The sequence below is a fragment of the Plectropomus leopardus genome, chromosome 1, assembly GCF_026936395.1.
Source record: "Plectropomus leopardus strain MGB_pleo_1.0 chromosome 1, ASM2693639v1, whole genome shotgun sequence".
Classification (NCBI taxonomy): Eukaryota; Metazoa; Chordata; class Actinopteri; order Perciformes; family Serranidae; genus Plectropomus; species Plectropomus leopardus.
The window spans coordinates 36,990,516-37,006,755 of record NC_142176.1 but is presented as its reverse complement, the minus strand read 5'-3'; the positions used below and the strand labels follow the sequence as shown (position 1 = coordinate 37,006,755).

The following is a 16,240-nucleotide window of genomic DNA, read 5'->3' as shown; positions in this document are numbered from 1 at the left end:
TAATGGGCATATGTCTGGACAAATAAGACATTGGTTTTGTTGTTGTTAAAGGCGGCCCCCTATTAACTTCAGTTGAGTAAGAAATTTCTCTGTTTTTGGATTCTTCATTCATTCTTTGAGGGATGTGATTAAAGCAAAGTTTTCTTCACAAATTTAACAAAACACTAGAAGAGTAATTGATATAGAAAGGGTCAGTTGGGGTTGAAGTATTCATTTAAAGTAAAATGAGCAGGGGTTTGTGTTAATCAAATGACACATTTTAATCAGTTTTAATGTAATATCAAAATGCGTCTGCTTTAGCTAAGGGCAAAATAAAATAAAAATTCTGGAATTAGCTTGGGTATAAAATCAACAAACATGATGACAATAAATTGAATTGCTTTCTATTAAAAAAAAGAGAGATAAACAACATTTGTTGAGGGAAGATCACAGTTTAAATGTTTTTCTCTTAAGTTATGCAGGTACACTACTTTTTACTACTCATGTAATAGGTGCAATATATAAGTTGGTGTAAACAGCTCCTTGATATTTGATTAAACTAAAAGTGATTATGTAAATTAAAAGAAACGTCCTCAATTATGTTGTTTGACCAAAAGATAAATGTAAATAGTAGGAGCAGATAAATGTGAATAGTACAGGCAGTAGTGATGTTGTTTTGGTTTATATCTTTTTGTAATGTGTTAAATTCCATTTTTAAACTACATAAAACTGAATGAAAGCTGTAAAGGTGGTTCGGGTTTGCTCAGTGTGCTCATTTCTATTTTTTTTAGTATTTTTGCTAGCAATGGTCGATCAGGTATCATCAATGCTTTACAGCTGAAAGTCTTTTGAAAGTTGGTCTTTCAAAGTTTATGAGTAAAGAGATCAGCCCTTATGGATATTCTCAAAGACCATTTTTCAGCATTCTTTAGCTGCATTATTGTTGTGACCCATGCCTATCACCAGCACCGCCTGCCACCTCTACAAACAGAGTGTTACCTCTATGTCAGTACCTGCGTTCATGTGGTGTGCAAAGCTGGTTTGGATTGAACTCAGATCAGTGACGTCTCGGCTTGTGTGATGAATCTCACACTAATTCTGATTAGGCTCTGGTTGTCTTTTTCAGACATGCTGGTCGTATTAAGAGCAATTAGAGGCAGTCGTGGTGAATGTGAGCGTCTCTCTGGTGACTCCCCCCTGCACCTGCTCTCTCTGTTTAACATTCATGAATAGTTTAAACCTCCAGCATCTGGCCCCACGCCTTTCTAGGATCCGCACTCACACACACATACAGCACACACACACACACACACACACACACACACACACACACACACACACACACACACACACACACACACACAACGGAATATAATCTGGTCATTTTGGCATAGCTGTGACTCTCAAAATTCATTTTCAGAGTTCCAGTGGAGACTGAAACTTTTCACAAATATGCAATGCAAATTAACTAACTTTTTTTTTTTTTTCAAATTCAATTTCACTTTGATACTACTTAAGGCATTATTGTCTGAGTGATACTGGATTTTTAAAGTCAATACCAACATTGATGTTTGAGAGTCCTAAACAATTAATATGTGGTTTATTTTATAACTATGATGTAAACAATGATCTTGTTTTGGATACCTGCGAAGAATTGTGACCAAGATGCATACTAAGTGAGATATTTTGCAGTTGAATACATGACCTTACCAGCAACTTTAGCAATCTTTCTAAATGACCTCAAACCTAGATCGCCATTTCTGTCTTGCAATTTCTTGCTTGGCTGATTCATCTGTCTAGCTCTAATTGGCATAATAATATTTCTAGACACCCTCTTCTTTATTCATGTTTTCCACATGCGCTTCTCTTTGAGACTGTGTTGCAATATTTCACATACATATTCGACACAAAGTCGCCTTGTGATGAGGGAAGTTGCAAGTCTGTTTAAGGGAGGGAAGCAAGGTTTTTTCCATTTATGTATCTTATTAGAAATTTGTTCAAATTTCAGTTTTCTTTGTCACAGAGAGCAGTTGATTAAACTGCATGGTCATTTGGACTCTGTGGTTTGTGGTGCTGTTGAATTTCATTTTGTTATACTGACTGGTTTTTCCAATATTCTGTCCACCCCATTTATATATCGATGAGGGTAGACTAATAGACACACCTCTCTGTACAATGCGTCGCAATTTAACTGCACCATAAACTAGCTAGCAGCCACCAAAATGGCCATACAGTTAAATCAACACCTCTATGAAACAGTTTCAAGAAGAACTGAACCTGATAACCTTCATAAAGATAGGATTTATTGCACAGCAGTTGTTTAACTGCATTAGCTGTAGTCAGGTGTACCTAATAAACTAGCAGCTAATTGCATATCCCACACGTGGCTGTAATTAAACTGTATTAATCTCATAAAAACAGAAATTATTTGGTCAATAGGGTGCACGAGTCGGAAACAATTTATCCGCTGAATGGCGATACTTGCTTCTCGTGAATTGCCGCTTGTGGATGGTGTTTGGTAAATGAGTAGGGATGCTAATGCATTCAGAAAAAAAGAGAATGATGTTATGACATAAATGGAGAGTCGAGGTTTTACCCATGCTCTTGTGTTGATGCAGTTGCTAAGTGAAGTAGTATTCATATTAAGAGAGAGGTGATAATGGTCTCAGCGAGGCCTTTCAAAGCGCTGTCTCTGGCGTGCTGTTTGTTGTTATGCAGTTTACTGTGTGTACCTCTTTAGTTTGAACATTTCCTTACACATGCATCTGTCAGTGGCAGTATTACAGCAAGGCCCTCCTTGAGGGCCCTGTTACGTTGGCATTTGAATTGTCAAGATGAGGGAATGATGCCTCAGATGTGTTTGGTTCAAACAGTGAGAGGGCTTTCTTCAGAACATGCGTCTGATGTGTTAAGAGAATGACTTTGAGTGCAAGACTGGAGGCAATGAGCCCACAAAACACCTCTAAAACCCAGCTTTGACAAAAGGAATTTTGTTAATCTTATAAATCAAATATATTCAGATTTTTTTTTTTTTGCTGGTTCCAATCAGTTTAGTCATATTTTGGCAAGTCATTTCTCTTTCTATTAGGTTTTGTTTCAAGACAATTTCTCTTCACCGAGAAGAGAAGTTTCTAAATTGAGGATTCAATCACAAGTCAGTTCTAGCAAATAATGTGATTTGCTTTTTACCTCTCAAGTAAATGCTTTTCTTAAAGTAATTGTGAAAAGTATTGCCGGCGTCTAAGTTTGCACTGTAGATTTATTCAAAGATTTGAGATTTCCATGAGCCGGGCAATTTAGGATTGAACTTCAGTCATATTATTATGTGATTTAAGTGTTAAGTGTTTCACATAAAGTCATTTTGGAACATTTTTTGTTGTCAAAGTGCTTCTAAAACTAGCCAGCATGAGACAATCAGGGAGTTTAATTGGAGTGCTCTAACTGCACTGAAAATGATTGCTGGGGATGTTGTTGGTAATGTCAGTCCCAAACCACTGCTCTCATCCTCCAAAGCAAGCATTTGCTATTAGTTTGAAATAGTTCTCAAACATCACTTATGACCCACTAGAAATGCTTGTATTTATCTGCAGACACTCTGCTCTCTTTATTTATTTTATTTTTTTCCTTATTTTGCTGTGTTCGGGACATCCCTGGACGCATTGAGGTGAGGTTGGGATTGTATAAAAAAGGTAATAGACAGTTGTTTGACCATAAGGAGCAAACATCCAAGAGGATGCTATGAAAATCGCTCACACGAAAAACACAAATACAGCAAGTTGAGACTGACTCAAAAGCGAGTTCAGTCCCATAGACTCTCATGCTGAAATGTCAAACTTTAAAGCAGAAATAAACTGGATTTTTATATAACTTGTCCATTTATATTTTATTAGGGCTTACATTTAAACATTGTTAAGGAATCTTTCAGGACTGTGGTTAATGTCTTCCAGTTTGCAGTCAGATCATCCTTTCAGTCATCCACAGCTCCAACCTCTCGTCCAAATATGGTCACTTTTGGCTCCGAAAAACAAAGATGGCAGTGGTCAAAATGGTAAACTCAGGGCTTCAAAACAGCAGTCTGCAAAACAATGGGTGATGTCCCCTCTCTCTTTCTTTTTTGTCATTTTTGTAATTGAATTGTTATTTATGACATCTATTGCACGTCTGTCCGTCCTGGAAGAGGGATCCTTACTCAGCCGCTCTTCCTGAGGTTTCTACCATATTTTTTTCTCCTGTTACAGGTTTTTTTTGGGGGGAGAGTTTTTCCCTTAGGTGATGTGAGGGTCAAAGGACAGAGGGATGATTTATACAGTCTGAGATGAAACACCAAGCAAAGCTGGGGTTAGCTTTCACTTTCACTTTTACTGTCAATACTGTTTAAATATAGTAGCCGACATTTCCTGCATAGTATATCTTAAATTCCTATGGTGTTACTATGAGTGTTGCTATGTTTACATTGTATTACAGTGTGTGAGCACCATGCCATGCTCTGAGCAATTTTGACCGGAGCCCTAGATGCAGCCATTGCACAAATGGTTTATCCAAATGACAAACATGGCATGGTAACACCTGGATGACATATTTTAGCTTCACCCAAACAGTACTGTCGCCCGCAAGTCTTTGTCTGAGAAATTCACTTTTGGCTTCCTATTACTTCCCAATTCTTTCTGACAAAAACTCCAAGAAGTATCGACATTTGTGTTGTACTAATGATATTGCATACTTATTCAGTGTACACTACACTTACTATCTGTTGTATTTTTGTAGAATTTGTCCACCTTCCCAGAGAGACTAGATGGAAAGTACAGTAAAAACATGCATAGCCATGCATGGCATATGCCAGTGTTAAAACAAGATTGTAACCAACATTATGATCAAGCGCAAAAGACAGATAAATGTTTAATTGCCTTAACTTCAAATTGACTTACTTAAGTGACCTTCACTTCAAACAAGTTGAGCAATGCACCTTTTTCCCCACCTCATTCAGTTTCAAATTATTAATACCGTTTTCCACAGAAGTGGCAAAATCAAAAAATGATAATCAGTAAAATAAGACTTAAATTAAAAATGAAACTTCTTGATGAGGACTTTTTTAACTGCTCATCCACTGTTTCTCTTTCGTCCTTGACCCTCCTCCTATTCTCTATGTTCCTTATTATTGTGTTCAGCGTTATACTGGTTTATTGTGATTGATGTGAAATTTTTTGGATGTTGTTGCAGTGGGTGCCAGTGCTGTCAGATTTCAAGTGGAAGGAGACGGTTTGGAGCTTTGTGCCAGGGAAACTCAGCCAACCCCTGGCCCTGCACTTTGGGGACTACAACCTGGACGGCTTCCCTGATGCCCTGGTTGTCCTCCGCAACACCAGCGGCAGGTAAGAGAAATGTTTGTTGATGTGGTGATCTGAAGAAAAATTACCTTTGTGTGTGTTTAAGGTTGAGATATGTAGATAACGCTTTTGTTATTATCTTTTCATGTCAGATTATACACACAACAAGGAAGTCAAAGTCGCTGTGCCTCTAGGACCTTATTTACGATAATGTCTACTAAATGAATGAGATATTTCTGAAATTAATCTAATCCTTGCTTGGCAGGGGGTCCCTTGGAATCCTGTCAAGTAGGTCCCTGAACCCCAGTCCAACTAATCACTTCAGTAGTATGCCTCACTTCATCAGCCATCAGTGCAGAGGCAAACAGTTTCAGCGGTTACTCCTGTTTCAGGAAACTGATGTCATGAGAATCATGTTTGCCATGCTGATCCATACCCTCTTATGTCTCATGAACACTTGCTTCATTTGTTACCCACATTCGAATATGTCATGTAACATTCCACATTTTGATGAGATTATACTACACAAAGTGAAATTGATTGGAACCCAATAATAACTCAAGATTCATACTTAAATGGCTTATGTAAATCTGTTTAGCTTCAAAACTATTTTCTTTTTCCACAGACGCTACATAGATGGATTTACTCATTAAATCACTGTGAAATTACTGTACTTGCAATGACTTGTTCTCATGCTGCGGGAAAAAAGTCGCCCTATTCATATGAAATGCCAAACAAATTAGAGGAGGGATAATGTAACATAATGATTTAAATACATACAACTAATTTAGGATATACATTTTAATTCTGATCCGCATAGGGAAAAAACAATTTGATACATATATATATATATATATATATATATATATATATATATATATATATATATATATAGATAGATAGATAGATAGATATTGTGTATAAATTGATAGTTAATTGTTTCTTAGCCAAATGACCAAGGCCGGTGGAATGTTAATCTCTGCCGCACAAATACATAAATGGACAACATCAGACAATCATGATAATGCATGTCCGATGTATGTGAGAAGGGGGCTAGGGAGAAGCAGGATTTTGGGGTTTAGGGATGATCTTTGCTCACTTTACAGTTCAGTCATAATGCAATAGAAGATGTGATGAGAATGAGAAGTTGTTGCTTGATCTGCTTTTCTTAAGCTGTGTGAGGAAGTGCAGCCATTTTTGAGCTTTTGCAGTGATGTGCTTAGTGTTAGTTTCCCACTTCAGGATGTTGGTAATGTGTGCTCCAAGGAATTTGAAAAGATAAGTCATGGTGATGGGTTCTCCATTTATTTGTTTGAGTGTTTTTGGATTTGGCATGCAACGGAAGTCAGTAAGGAGCTGCTGGGTTTTGGCTGTGTTAAAGAAGCATTTCACTGCTGGAAAGATGGCCTCTTTATAAAACTGGTCTGTCTATGAAGTAGAGAGACACAAATAATTGTGAGAAAATAGAGGAAAAGAGCTGTGGCATCTGCTTTGCAATTACAAGAATGCATTGCACAGCACTGGACCAATAAAAAGATCCTGCCGGTGGGTGACATAATCCAAGTTTGGCCGTTTTGACACAGGAGACAATATAACAGCCGGCTGGAAAAAACAATCTGTGATTACAGTAAGCTAAGATTTATGTCTGAAAACATTTTAGGCAAGAAATGGACATTGAATAAAAGAGTCTTTGTTTATATATGATTAACACTGATTAGTTTTACTGTTTGACCTGAGTTTTTTCAGCTTCTGTTTTCATAATACAGGAAGGAGAAGGGCCCACTTCCTGTATGCAATTTTTTGTTTTACAACTACAAAATTTAGTCAGGACTGTCAAAGAGAGAGGGGCAACTCTCTCAATCCTATTCTTTACTATACTCTTTGTGTAAGTGGTGGCGGCAGACATACAAAAATAAGGAGGAACAATTTATAGTTCTAGCAGCAGCCTGAAAGCCAATGAATTTTTTTCACTAGTAAAGGAGCAGGGAAATATGTATGTTGGCTTGAGAACGACATTTGCTATGGTTCATTTACACATACTTCCCTCGTGTTATGATACAAAGCTGGTTGAGAGTTAGCAAAGAACCTCTTAAAGCATGAGTTCATTGCTTGCGCATCACGTGACAGCTTGGGCATCCTCGATGCAGCAGTGAGTTTCAGCATTATTGGAGATGAAGCCTAAAATGGTTGTGTCATCTGCGTTTTTAATTGTGTTCACAGAACTGTCCTTGGATATAAAGGTGATTATGCACAGTGGCAATAAGCAGGGGAAGAGAACACAGCCCTGAGGAGCTCCTGTGCTGAGGGGCAGAAAGCGTGGGGTTCAGTTATTAACCTTTATAAATGGTTTCTGCAGTTGTACCCACTGAATAGCAATATTTTCAGAGTACAAAAGTTTTCAAAAGTAGATTAATTAAATCTTCCTATAAATAAATCAGAAGATATCAGATGAAGCATAAATTAAGGTGACACTGACTCCATGACACACTGCAAAATAGTCCTTGGCTGCAGGATATAGAGCTTTGAAATGTTTGCTGGGAGTATTTGGAATCTATGACATTGTAGTGTATTAGTGATTACCATCCAATTTACTAGATCAGGGACTGGGAGAGACGACAGCTAAGGTGAGTGTGTTCTTCATCCTACGGACATGGCGACTGATAAGCCAGTCCTTTTAAAAATCACTACAGCATGTGCTAGGACAGAAGCACCATGGACACTAGGCTGTGTGTGTGTGTGTGTGTGTGTGTGTGTGTGTGTGTGTGTGCGTGCGTGTGTGTGTGTGTGTGTGTGTGTGTGTGTGCGTGCGTGCGTGCGTGCGTGCGTGCGTGCGTGCGTGCGTGCGTGCGTGTGTGTGTGCGTGCGCATGTGCGTGTGTGTGTGTGTGTGTGGAGTGAAGGACCTATGTGGATTATCTGGCCTCAGAGATGAAGATAAGATAGCTGAAGGGTCAAGCCTGTGATTGTCTATGCATACTGATTGTCCCTGGTGTGTTTGTGTGTGTGTGTGAGTTTGTGAGTTTGAACGCCTGTTGTGTCAGAAATAGTAAGATGTTGAGTATGAGCTTCAAAAGACACACACACACAACACACACACACAAACACGTACATGTGAACCCTACTTTCTTGTCAAGGTTCTTTATAATCACAAGTAAATCCTGTCGGGCTTAACTCTTTGTAGTCACCCTCATCTAGAAATGACTTCTGTCTCACCAGTTCTAATCACACAAGCTATAGCTTCTCTCTTTTTCTCTCCCTTCCTCCATGTTCTTCTCATTTTAAGCCTGAGCATTGTAATCCCACACTGAGTCGTGGATGTTATTGCGGAACTGCTTCCCAATACAGTCTGACCCAGGCAGTAACATTTAAGAGCAAATCATCAGCATACAGAGGAGGTTCAGAGCGAGGATGAAGAGATGAAAATGGGTCAGGGGGGTAAAAAAAGAAGACTAGCTTTAAGGTTAGAGAACTGTGGATGTTCTCTGCTTTGAATCCCTGAACTTATAACATCAAGACTTCTAAGAGCTACCACTAATGTGCCCCAAATGGTGTTTTTACTAGAAAGTTCTCAGTGTGTGCACAGACAATTTTAGTAGCACTTCAATAAGTCAGCACATAAAGTAACAGTAGTTCCGATTTGCATTGCTTCTTTAGAGTAAAGGCACAGTGTTTCACAGGTCGTCTTTGAGTGATGGGATGTGCTTGTTTTTGTTTTTGCCCAGACATTTTATCAAATGCATCCTGTGGACTCGCCTGCTTTGGATTCAGCTGCACTCTGCAGTGCTAACCAAATGCTCTCCGCTTACCAAATATTTGCTACAGCCCACATCTGATCTATTTTAACTCCCCCTCCCGCTCCATCCCTCCTTTTTCTTTCCCTCTCCTTTCTCTCTATCTCTACTCCTTCTTCCATCCAAGTGGTTATTTATAGTTGCTTTTTTAGATAAAAGTCCTGCCAGTCCATGTCACTCCTCCTCCCAGCAAAATGAATGCCGATTTAAATGCTCAAAATAGGAAGACTGAGGGAGTAGAGGGTGTAAGATGGGAGTAATCGAGTGGAATCGATGGAACAATGAGAAGAAGGAATAAATAGAGAGTTGGGAGGTCGTTTATGTTTATAGCACCGGTTTGTTAGGCGTGGCTTTGACAAAACCAGTGATATGCTTATATTACCTCGGAAGGAAATATTTGTCTTCTCAGTGCTTTTTTTTCCAAGTGCCTTACTTATTTGACTATTTATAAGACCTTGTAAAACTAGTAGGCCATAAAATAGATTATGGCATCTGCATGTTGCTGCTGTATTTGAAAATGTGACAGTAAACTTGGGCCCAACATCCATTCAGTTTCTGACACCTGGATCTGGGGGTGGAAGCAGCGAGCTAAACAGACATTCAGCTCTTCTTTAGGGGCTGCCAAAGACCTTCAGTGTGTTCCTCGTTTGCCAAGGGTCTCCTCGTAGAACTGCCAATACCTCTGCAAGGGGGGGTTCATCTAGGATACACCATAATCAGGTGTTCATCTCGTCCCTAAGGGTGACCCTGACACCCTGCATAGGAACTGTGATCTCATTCTTTCAGTCACCACTCACAGCTAAAGGTGAACAGTGGAAACGTAGTAACATTGTAAATTTGAAGCTTTTTGCATCACCAACCGTCTGTGTTTCCCAATAGAATTCTTTGAATTTGTACTGATTACAATTTGAAGTTTAATTTTCTCTAAGTGATGCACAGTTTGTTGCTGCCACTCAAACTAGCAACTTGCTGTTGTCGCTGTCTATCAAATCACTGACTGTTTCAGTGTACCTGTAGAGTGGGCTGATTCACTGTTGGATGCTCTCTGTTGGGGGGGTACATGGGGGTAATTGATATATTGATCCATAGATGGATGAGAGGAGCAGCTGCTATGAGTGAACGCAAACTTTTAGAGCCAGTAGAATGACCTGCTAAGTTTCACTTACAGTGCTCCTGACGTTCTGCTACTCCATTTGTGTCTATAGTACTCTCTGGCTCAGAGGGGTGCAATGCATAACCGAACAGTTTTTTAAAATTTCAACAGTGCTCCTAATGAACGGTCAAGCTCCAAAAATAGGAAATCTGTTTGTGGCAGCAGATTTTTTCATGATGGAATTCCACAAATAAATGAATGTGACCATGAATGAATGAAACCATAAGCTTATTTACAAAACTCTAAAATCAAAATAAATAAAGTAATGTGTAACGGCAACAAATAAGGCGGTAACACTGCAGCCATGATAGGGGAAATTCCTTCACTGCAACAGCCTTATTTCAGTCCATTCCTTAATGGGATGTACACAGTAATTACTATATTGTGATATATATTTTTACCGTGATATAAATTTCTACGATTTTTGCCACATCGTTCAGCCCTAGGATGGATCATCCACTTACAGACTGTTTGGAAACACTGCCTTGAGGAACTGCTAGACAGCTCAAGGAGTGTGTGTCTGTGTGTGTGTTTGGGGGGGGCTGCGTTTATGTTTTCATGTTTGCACAGTATGTCATTTCCATAGGCAGCTCCTAAAACTGCACTCACAGGGTCCACATTATATCCAGGTCACAGGACAGACCATGCCTCCAGACTCTCTCTGTCGCTCTGTCTTTCGCACACACACACACACACACAGGCTCACGAAACCAACACTGTTAAATAACAGCAAAGAGTACACAGCTCTTGCTCCCTGCTGAAAGGAGATCCTATAGGTGTTTCAATGTTTGCAGAAAAGCAAGCAAGTAGGATCTTGGGGAGACAAGAGGTGACACAAAGAGACAGACTCTGGAAAAGAAGAGTGGGTGATACTAAGGAAGGGGAGATTTTTTTTCTCTCCCTTTTTGTTATCTTATATCAGTGTGAGAAACTTTCTGCAGGAAGCCTGATGATGAAGTGTTATTCTTTCAGGTGCAGATGACACAGCATGGCACCGCACAACATATACCACTTATGATCCAGTTTCTTAACTCTCTCCAGGCAAGACACAGACTACACAGCTTTATGACTATTCATGTACTTCTTTTGCTCGTCCCATTTTCCCTGCTGGCTTCTGCTAGGTAAAACAGTTCCTTATGGCATGCATTAAGTTGAAGTTTGTCACACACACACACACACACACACACACACACACACACACACACACACACACACACACATGCACATTTTACACCCTTAAATCTTCATCCTGGAAGGCTGCACTTATGTATCAATTTCAATCATAATTATTATGCTAAATATCAGTATTGTGTTCCTGGTCATGAATGGCAATTACAATTAAATAAGTCCTTCAACATTTAATTATGTCCCATTGTCCAGGAGTAACATTATGCATTACAGTTGCTGTTTAAGTCATTTTATACAGTTATTGATATTGCTACCCAAACAGACATAACAGCTCACAATTAACATTACAATTTCAATAAAATGAATAATGGATAAGACTTTTTAGAATTTGATTAGCAGCATTACTGTTTTGCTGAATAACAGAAAACCAATTGTAAAATGATTGTTTAGAGAGAAATAGAACATGAATCACCTGCTTGATCTCCTCTCCACTGGCTGACTCCAATGGACTGCCATAATAAGGTGGAACTTCAACCCATATTAATGTTAAGATATCACAACCAACAGTTTTGTGCAGCAGTGTTTTGCATTAGTGCTGTAGTGAAGGTGAGTGGGCTGGGTGAGTTCTCTCAACATAATAAGTAAGAATAGTAACAACCAAGACTGAATGTATTATTTAGATAGATTTCAATTGGGTGGTCATAATATACAGAGTTTGTTTAGTTCAGTAATTAGCGTTTTATGTTCTCAAGCACTGACTTTTTAAAAATAATATGAAAATATATTATAAGAAACAATTGTAGAAAACTTATGGATTTATCAATAGCACTAAAGTGTTGAATAAAAAGCTTAAGTCATATTGCAGTGATTATGTGCATAGACACAAATGCCAGCTTCATTTTGACCCAAGCAGTAACCTCTGTGGATGAGAAATGAAGCCAATGCAGAAGTGCCAAAAACTGCAGTTTGTCCAATGGCCACTTGTGGCTGGCTCCAAAACAGAGTCAATCCCCATAGATGCCCATGTTAATATACCCAACTTTAAAATAGAAATAAACATGTACATGTACAGTCTGGTACAAAAAACAGCTTAGGTCTTTGTAGCTAATTTCAACAATGGTGACAACTATACTTAACATTTTATAAAGACTTAAGGTTACACATAATTAAGGGTGGGCCACTTTGAGTGACAGGTTGACTGCATGTAGTATCCTTGGTGACTCAGTCAGGTCCACCCCTCACTCATCCACAGTTTCAGCCTCTCGCCCAAATAAGGTCACTTTTGGCTCCAAAAAAACAAAATGGCAATGGCCTCAATGCCAAACTCCAGGCTTCAAAACAGAATTTCAAAAAAAGAATGGTTGACGTAAAAGTATGTCTATGATCTGACCCTGTCAAATTAACATCAATAGAATGTTGTAGAATTAGACTCTGTCGTTTGCGACTTCCTTCACAGACTTTGGAAAAAAAAAAACTGTGGCACTGTTGTTCTCAACCAGGAGAATGTAGAGAGTTCCAGTGGGTCCCCAGTAAAATAGGGAATAGTTTAATTTTACGATTGAATTTTTTATAAAGGTGAGCCTAATTTAAGTAAAAGTTCGAAGAGGCATTATTCTGATCATAGGTTTCACTTCTTCCAAGGTTATCTCCTCAACTGAAGTCGAACTATAGAATTATGGTCCTAATCATAGCTTACAACCAGTATTTTCAGATGGAAGTCCCTAAAGCAGAATCATATCAAATTGTGTCTATGACTTAATGTGTATCAATTTAGGGTTCATTGGCAAAGGTTGAAAACTGTAGCAGACAGTGTCTCAGAAGGTGTAGCAGTCGTCTACCAATCCGAAGGTCACTGGTCAGATCCCTGGCCCCATGTCCAAGCCTCCTTGGACAAGATACTGTGCCCCAAATTGCTCCCAATGGCTGTGTCATTGGTGTCTGAGTGCATGTGAATGAGCAGGTGGAACAGAATGCCAGCCCTGGTCACCAGTGTATGAGCATGTCCGTGAATGGGTCAATGATGCTTGTGTTGCACAGCATTTTAAGTGGTTTCTTTGACTCAAAATGCACTGTATAAATGCAGTCCATTTACCATTTCATCTTCTTGGTCTGTGCTTAGTTACTAAGCAAGTCATTTTGGCAGTACATCACCTTAACCTAAGCCTACAGCAAGAAATGCATATCAGGTGTTTTGTATAACTATTTATTTGATAAATGTTGCTGCAGAGCAAATCCTCTCACAGAGAGAGTACAACAGCATGCAAAGTGAATCCATATTTTCCTCATCATACTTATCGCTCCCTCTTTTTTTCTACTTACCTCTGCAGCTTCAACAATACTCACCATGTTACCTTCATCAGAATGCAAATTAACAGTAAGATTTGTTGACAAGTGTTAAAGCTTATGATGGCATTTGACATACAGCTGGAGTTGTAGAGAATTTACCACCTGCTGCTGCAGTGTCTTATAGATACATCAGTAAATATCAGCACTTTCGAGGAATAACATCAACTACAGTTCACACTCACACTGCTTCTGTGTGTGTGTGTGTGTGTGTGTGTGTGTGTGTGTGTGTGTGTGTGTGTGTGTGTGTGTGTGTTTGTGTGTGTTTGTGTGTGTGTGTATAGGACAATATGTGCTAGCCACCAGGCCTCATAGCAGTAATCATGTTTTCTCCCACTTCACTATATCACATCCATGCGCTGATTAAAAGGCACATGGGTCAGCTTTAATGTGTGATCTGCCTCAAGCGACTTAGACAGAATTACATGTGTGTGTATGTCTAGTGTGCACGTGTTTCTCAAGCCATTGCAAACAACAGCCAGATCACCTTCCAGGCAGCCACCCTTTCAGCCAGATCAGCACTACCCCAGATCTAAAGGCTTTTTGAAAGCCGTCATCAACCACAGTGGCCTTTAACCTTAGCAGATGACCACGGGTCAGATGACACCGACAGATTACAAAGGGCCATAGATACTTCATTGCCCACTGGGGCACATTCGCATAAAGACGATGTTTTAACACCCTTACACTCTGTGTGAACATATCGAGCCCATGAAACCACGGTTCATTTCTAAGAGAATCTGCAATATGTTTTCACCCACTTTGAAAAAGATGACTCAATGTCAGCGTAAATGAGACATTGCAAACATTGTTCATATCACAATTTGTTGAACATGTAATACAAAATGTTTTTTTTTTGTTTTTTTTGCTTTGGCCTCGGGGTATCCCAGCATGTGGCAACCAGCTTCCGATTAGTATTTCAGTCCTCTGGCACTCTCTCCATATGAAACCTTCAAACTGACAATTTTCAAGGTGTACGAATCAGTAAGCATCAACATGGCATGGCAATGACAAACTCCCGCCCCTTTTCAAAGACATGCCGGTCATCTCGCAGCAGCTGGAATTGATTCATTCAAGAATCTTTGGATTTGTATATATTGTATCTTTATGGCTATAAATCAAGTAGCAAGAGTACCAGTATAAAATACAACATTTTTTCTCTGCTTCCTGGCAGCTGCAATGTCACTTTCAAATTTCATTGTGGAAAGAATAATTCATTGATTTAATGCCCGTCTTACTTTTCTCCAGGATTGTGTTGTCGTCTCATGAGGGCTGAATAATTAAGAGCAATCAATAATGTATAACTTTCTGTGGTGAAGGCTTTTTTTAAAATTATTTTATTTATATATATTTCCCCCCTCTAATATTGCCAGAAAAAAATTTCCTTCATTTCCAAGATGAGAAACTTTTTGCTCATGTGAACCATTGATAAAGCTGCAGATTTTTGATATTTTTAGAAAGTCCTCCTTTGTGTTTTTCTCCATTTACAATAGACATTCATGATGCTGTAGAATCACTGACTTCATATATAGTTGTTTGCTTGTTATTGCCACAGTGCCTAGGCCTGAAAATACAATGCATAAATGCATATCACTATATTGACTATATGCGCCATACATAAGCAATGCCAGTGGTTTATTGGATGAACACAATTCCTATTTACCAACATAATTTTCAACCTTACAGGGGCTGGCTTTCATATGTGGGCTTTGTATGTAAATATGCAGTTTATGCATTGTACAATGTGGGGTGGCAACCAGTCTTAAAGGGACAGGTCACCCAAAATAAAAAAACAAAAATTTTTGTTCCTATTAGCTGCAGTGCTTTATCAGTCTAGATTGTTTTGGTGTGAGTTACCAAGTATTGGAGATAATAAAACTCAAAAAATAAAAACTCAACAGCAATGTCTTCTTCCAGAATTCAAGACACAGTTATTCAAGATAATCCACAGACCTCATTGTGAGAAGTTTCATATCAGAACAATTATCTTTCTACGAACCTTCATCCACCTACAGTATCACTGCACAGAACGAAGCAAGCATCTACTCATGGATTAGAGACTTTTCGTTGGCTCGCTCAGTGGTACAAGGTGAGCAGTGGATGCGCACTTTCTTCTGCACAGTGATTCAGTTGGCGGTGTAGTTAAGTACAAAAAAAACACTTTGTACATTAACCTTCTCACAACAGGGACTCTTTCTTTTGGTGTTTTGAGCAACACAAGCAGAGTGTCATTTAGTTCAGTTATTTTAGAGAGATGGCAGACATCTCCATGGTGTCTGCAACACTCTGCAACTCACATCGAAAAAATCTAGATTGATAAAGGGCACTACAGGTGAGACAAATATTAGGTATTTTGATCAGGGGTTGAACTGTCCGTTTAAGTTTACAGATTGGTAAAATTCTCACTTTGCTGCAGTATTTTAAACAAGGATTCAAGGTCGTATGTGCTAATTTTACTGACATATCTTCACGTTTCTTTGTTAGAAACAAAATTGGACACCCCAAATACAACTTAATTAATTT

General features: G+C 39.0%; 1 protein-coding gene across 1 annotated transcript in view; it reads left to right on the top strand.

The window, feature by feature from the left end:
• The window catches only part of itfg1 (integrin alpha FG-GAP repeat containing 1), a 192,678-nt gene that overhangs the window by 90,436 nt on the left and 86,002 nt on the right, over positions 1–16,240 (top strand). Inside the window, exon 10 of the mRNA XM_042484273.2 lies at positions 5,197–5,348. Within this exon, the coding sequence (XP_042340207.2) occupies positions 5,197–5,348 (152 nt within the window). The remainder of the gene's footprint in view (positions 1–5,196; positions 5,349–16,240) is intronic.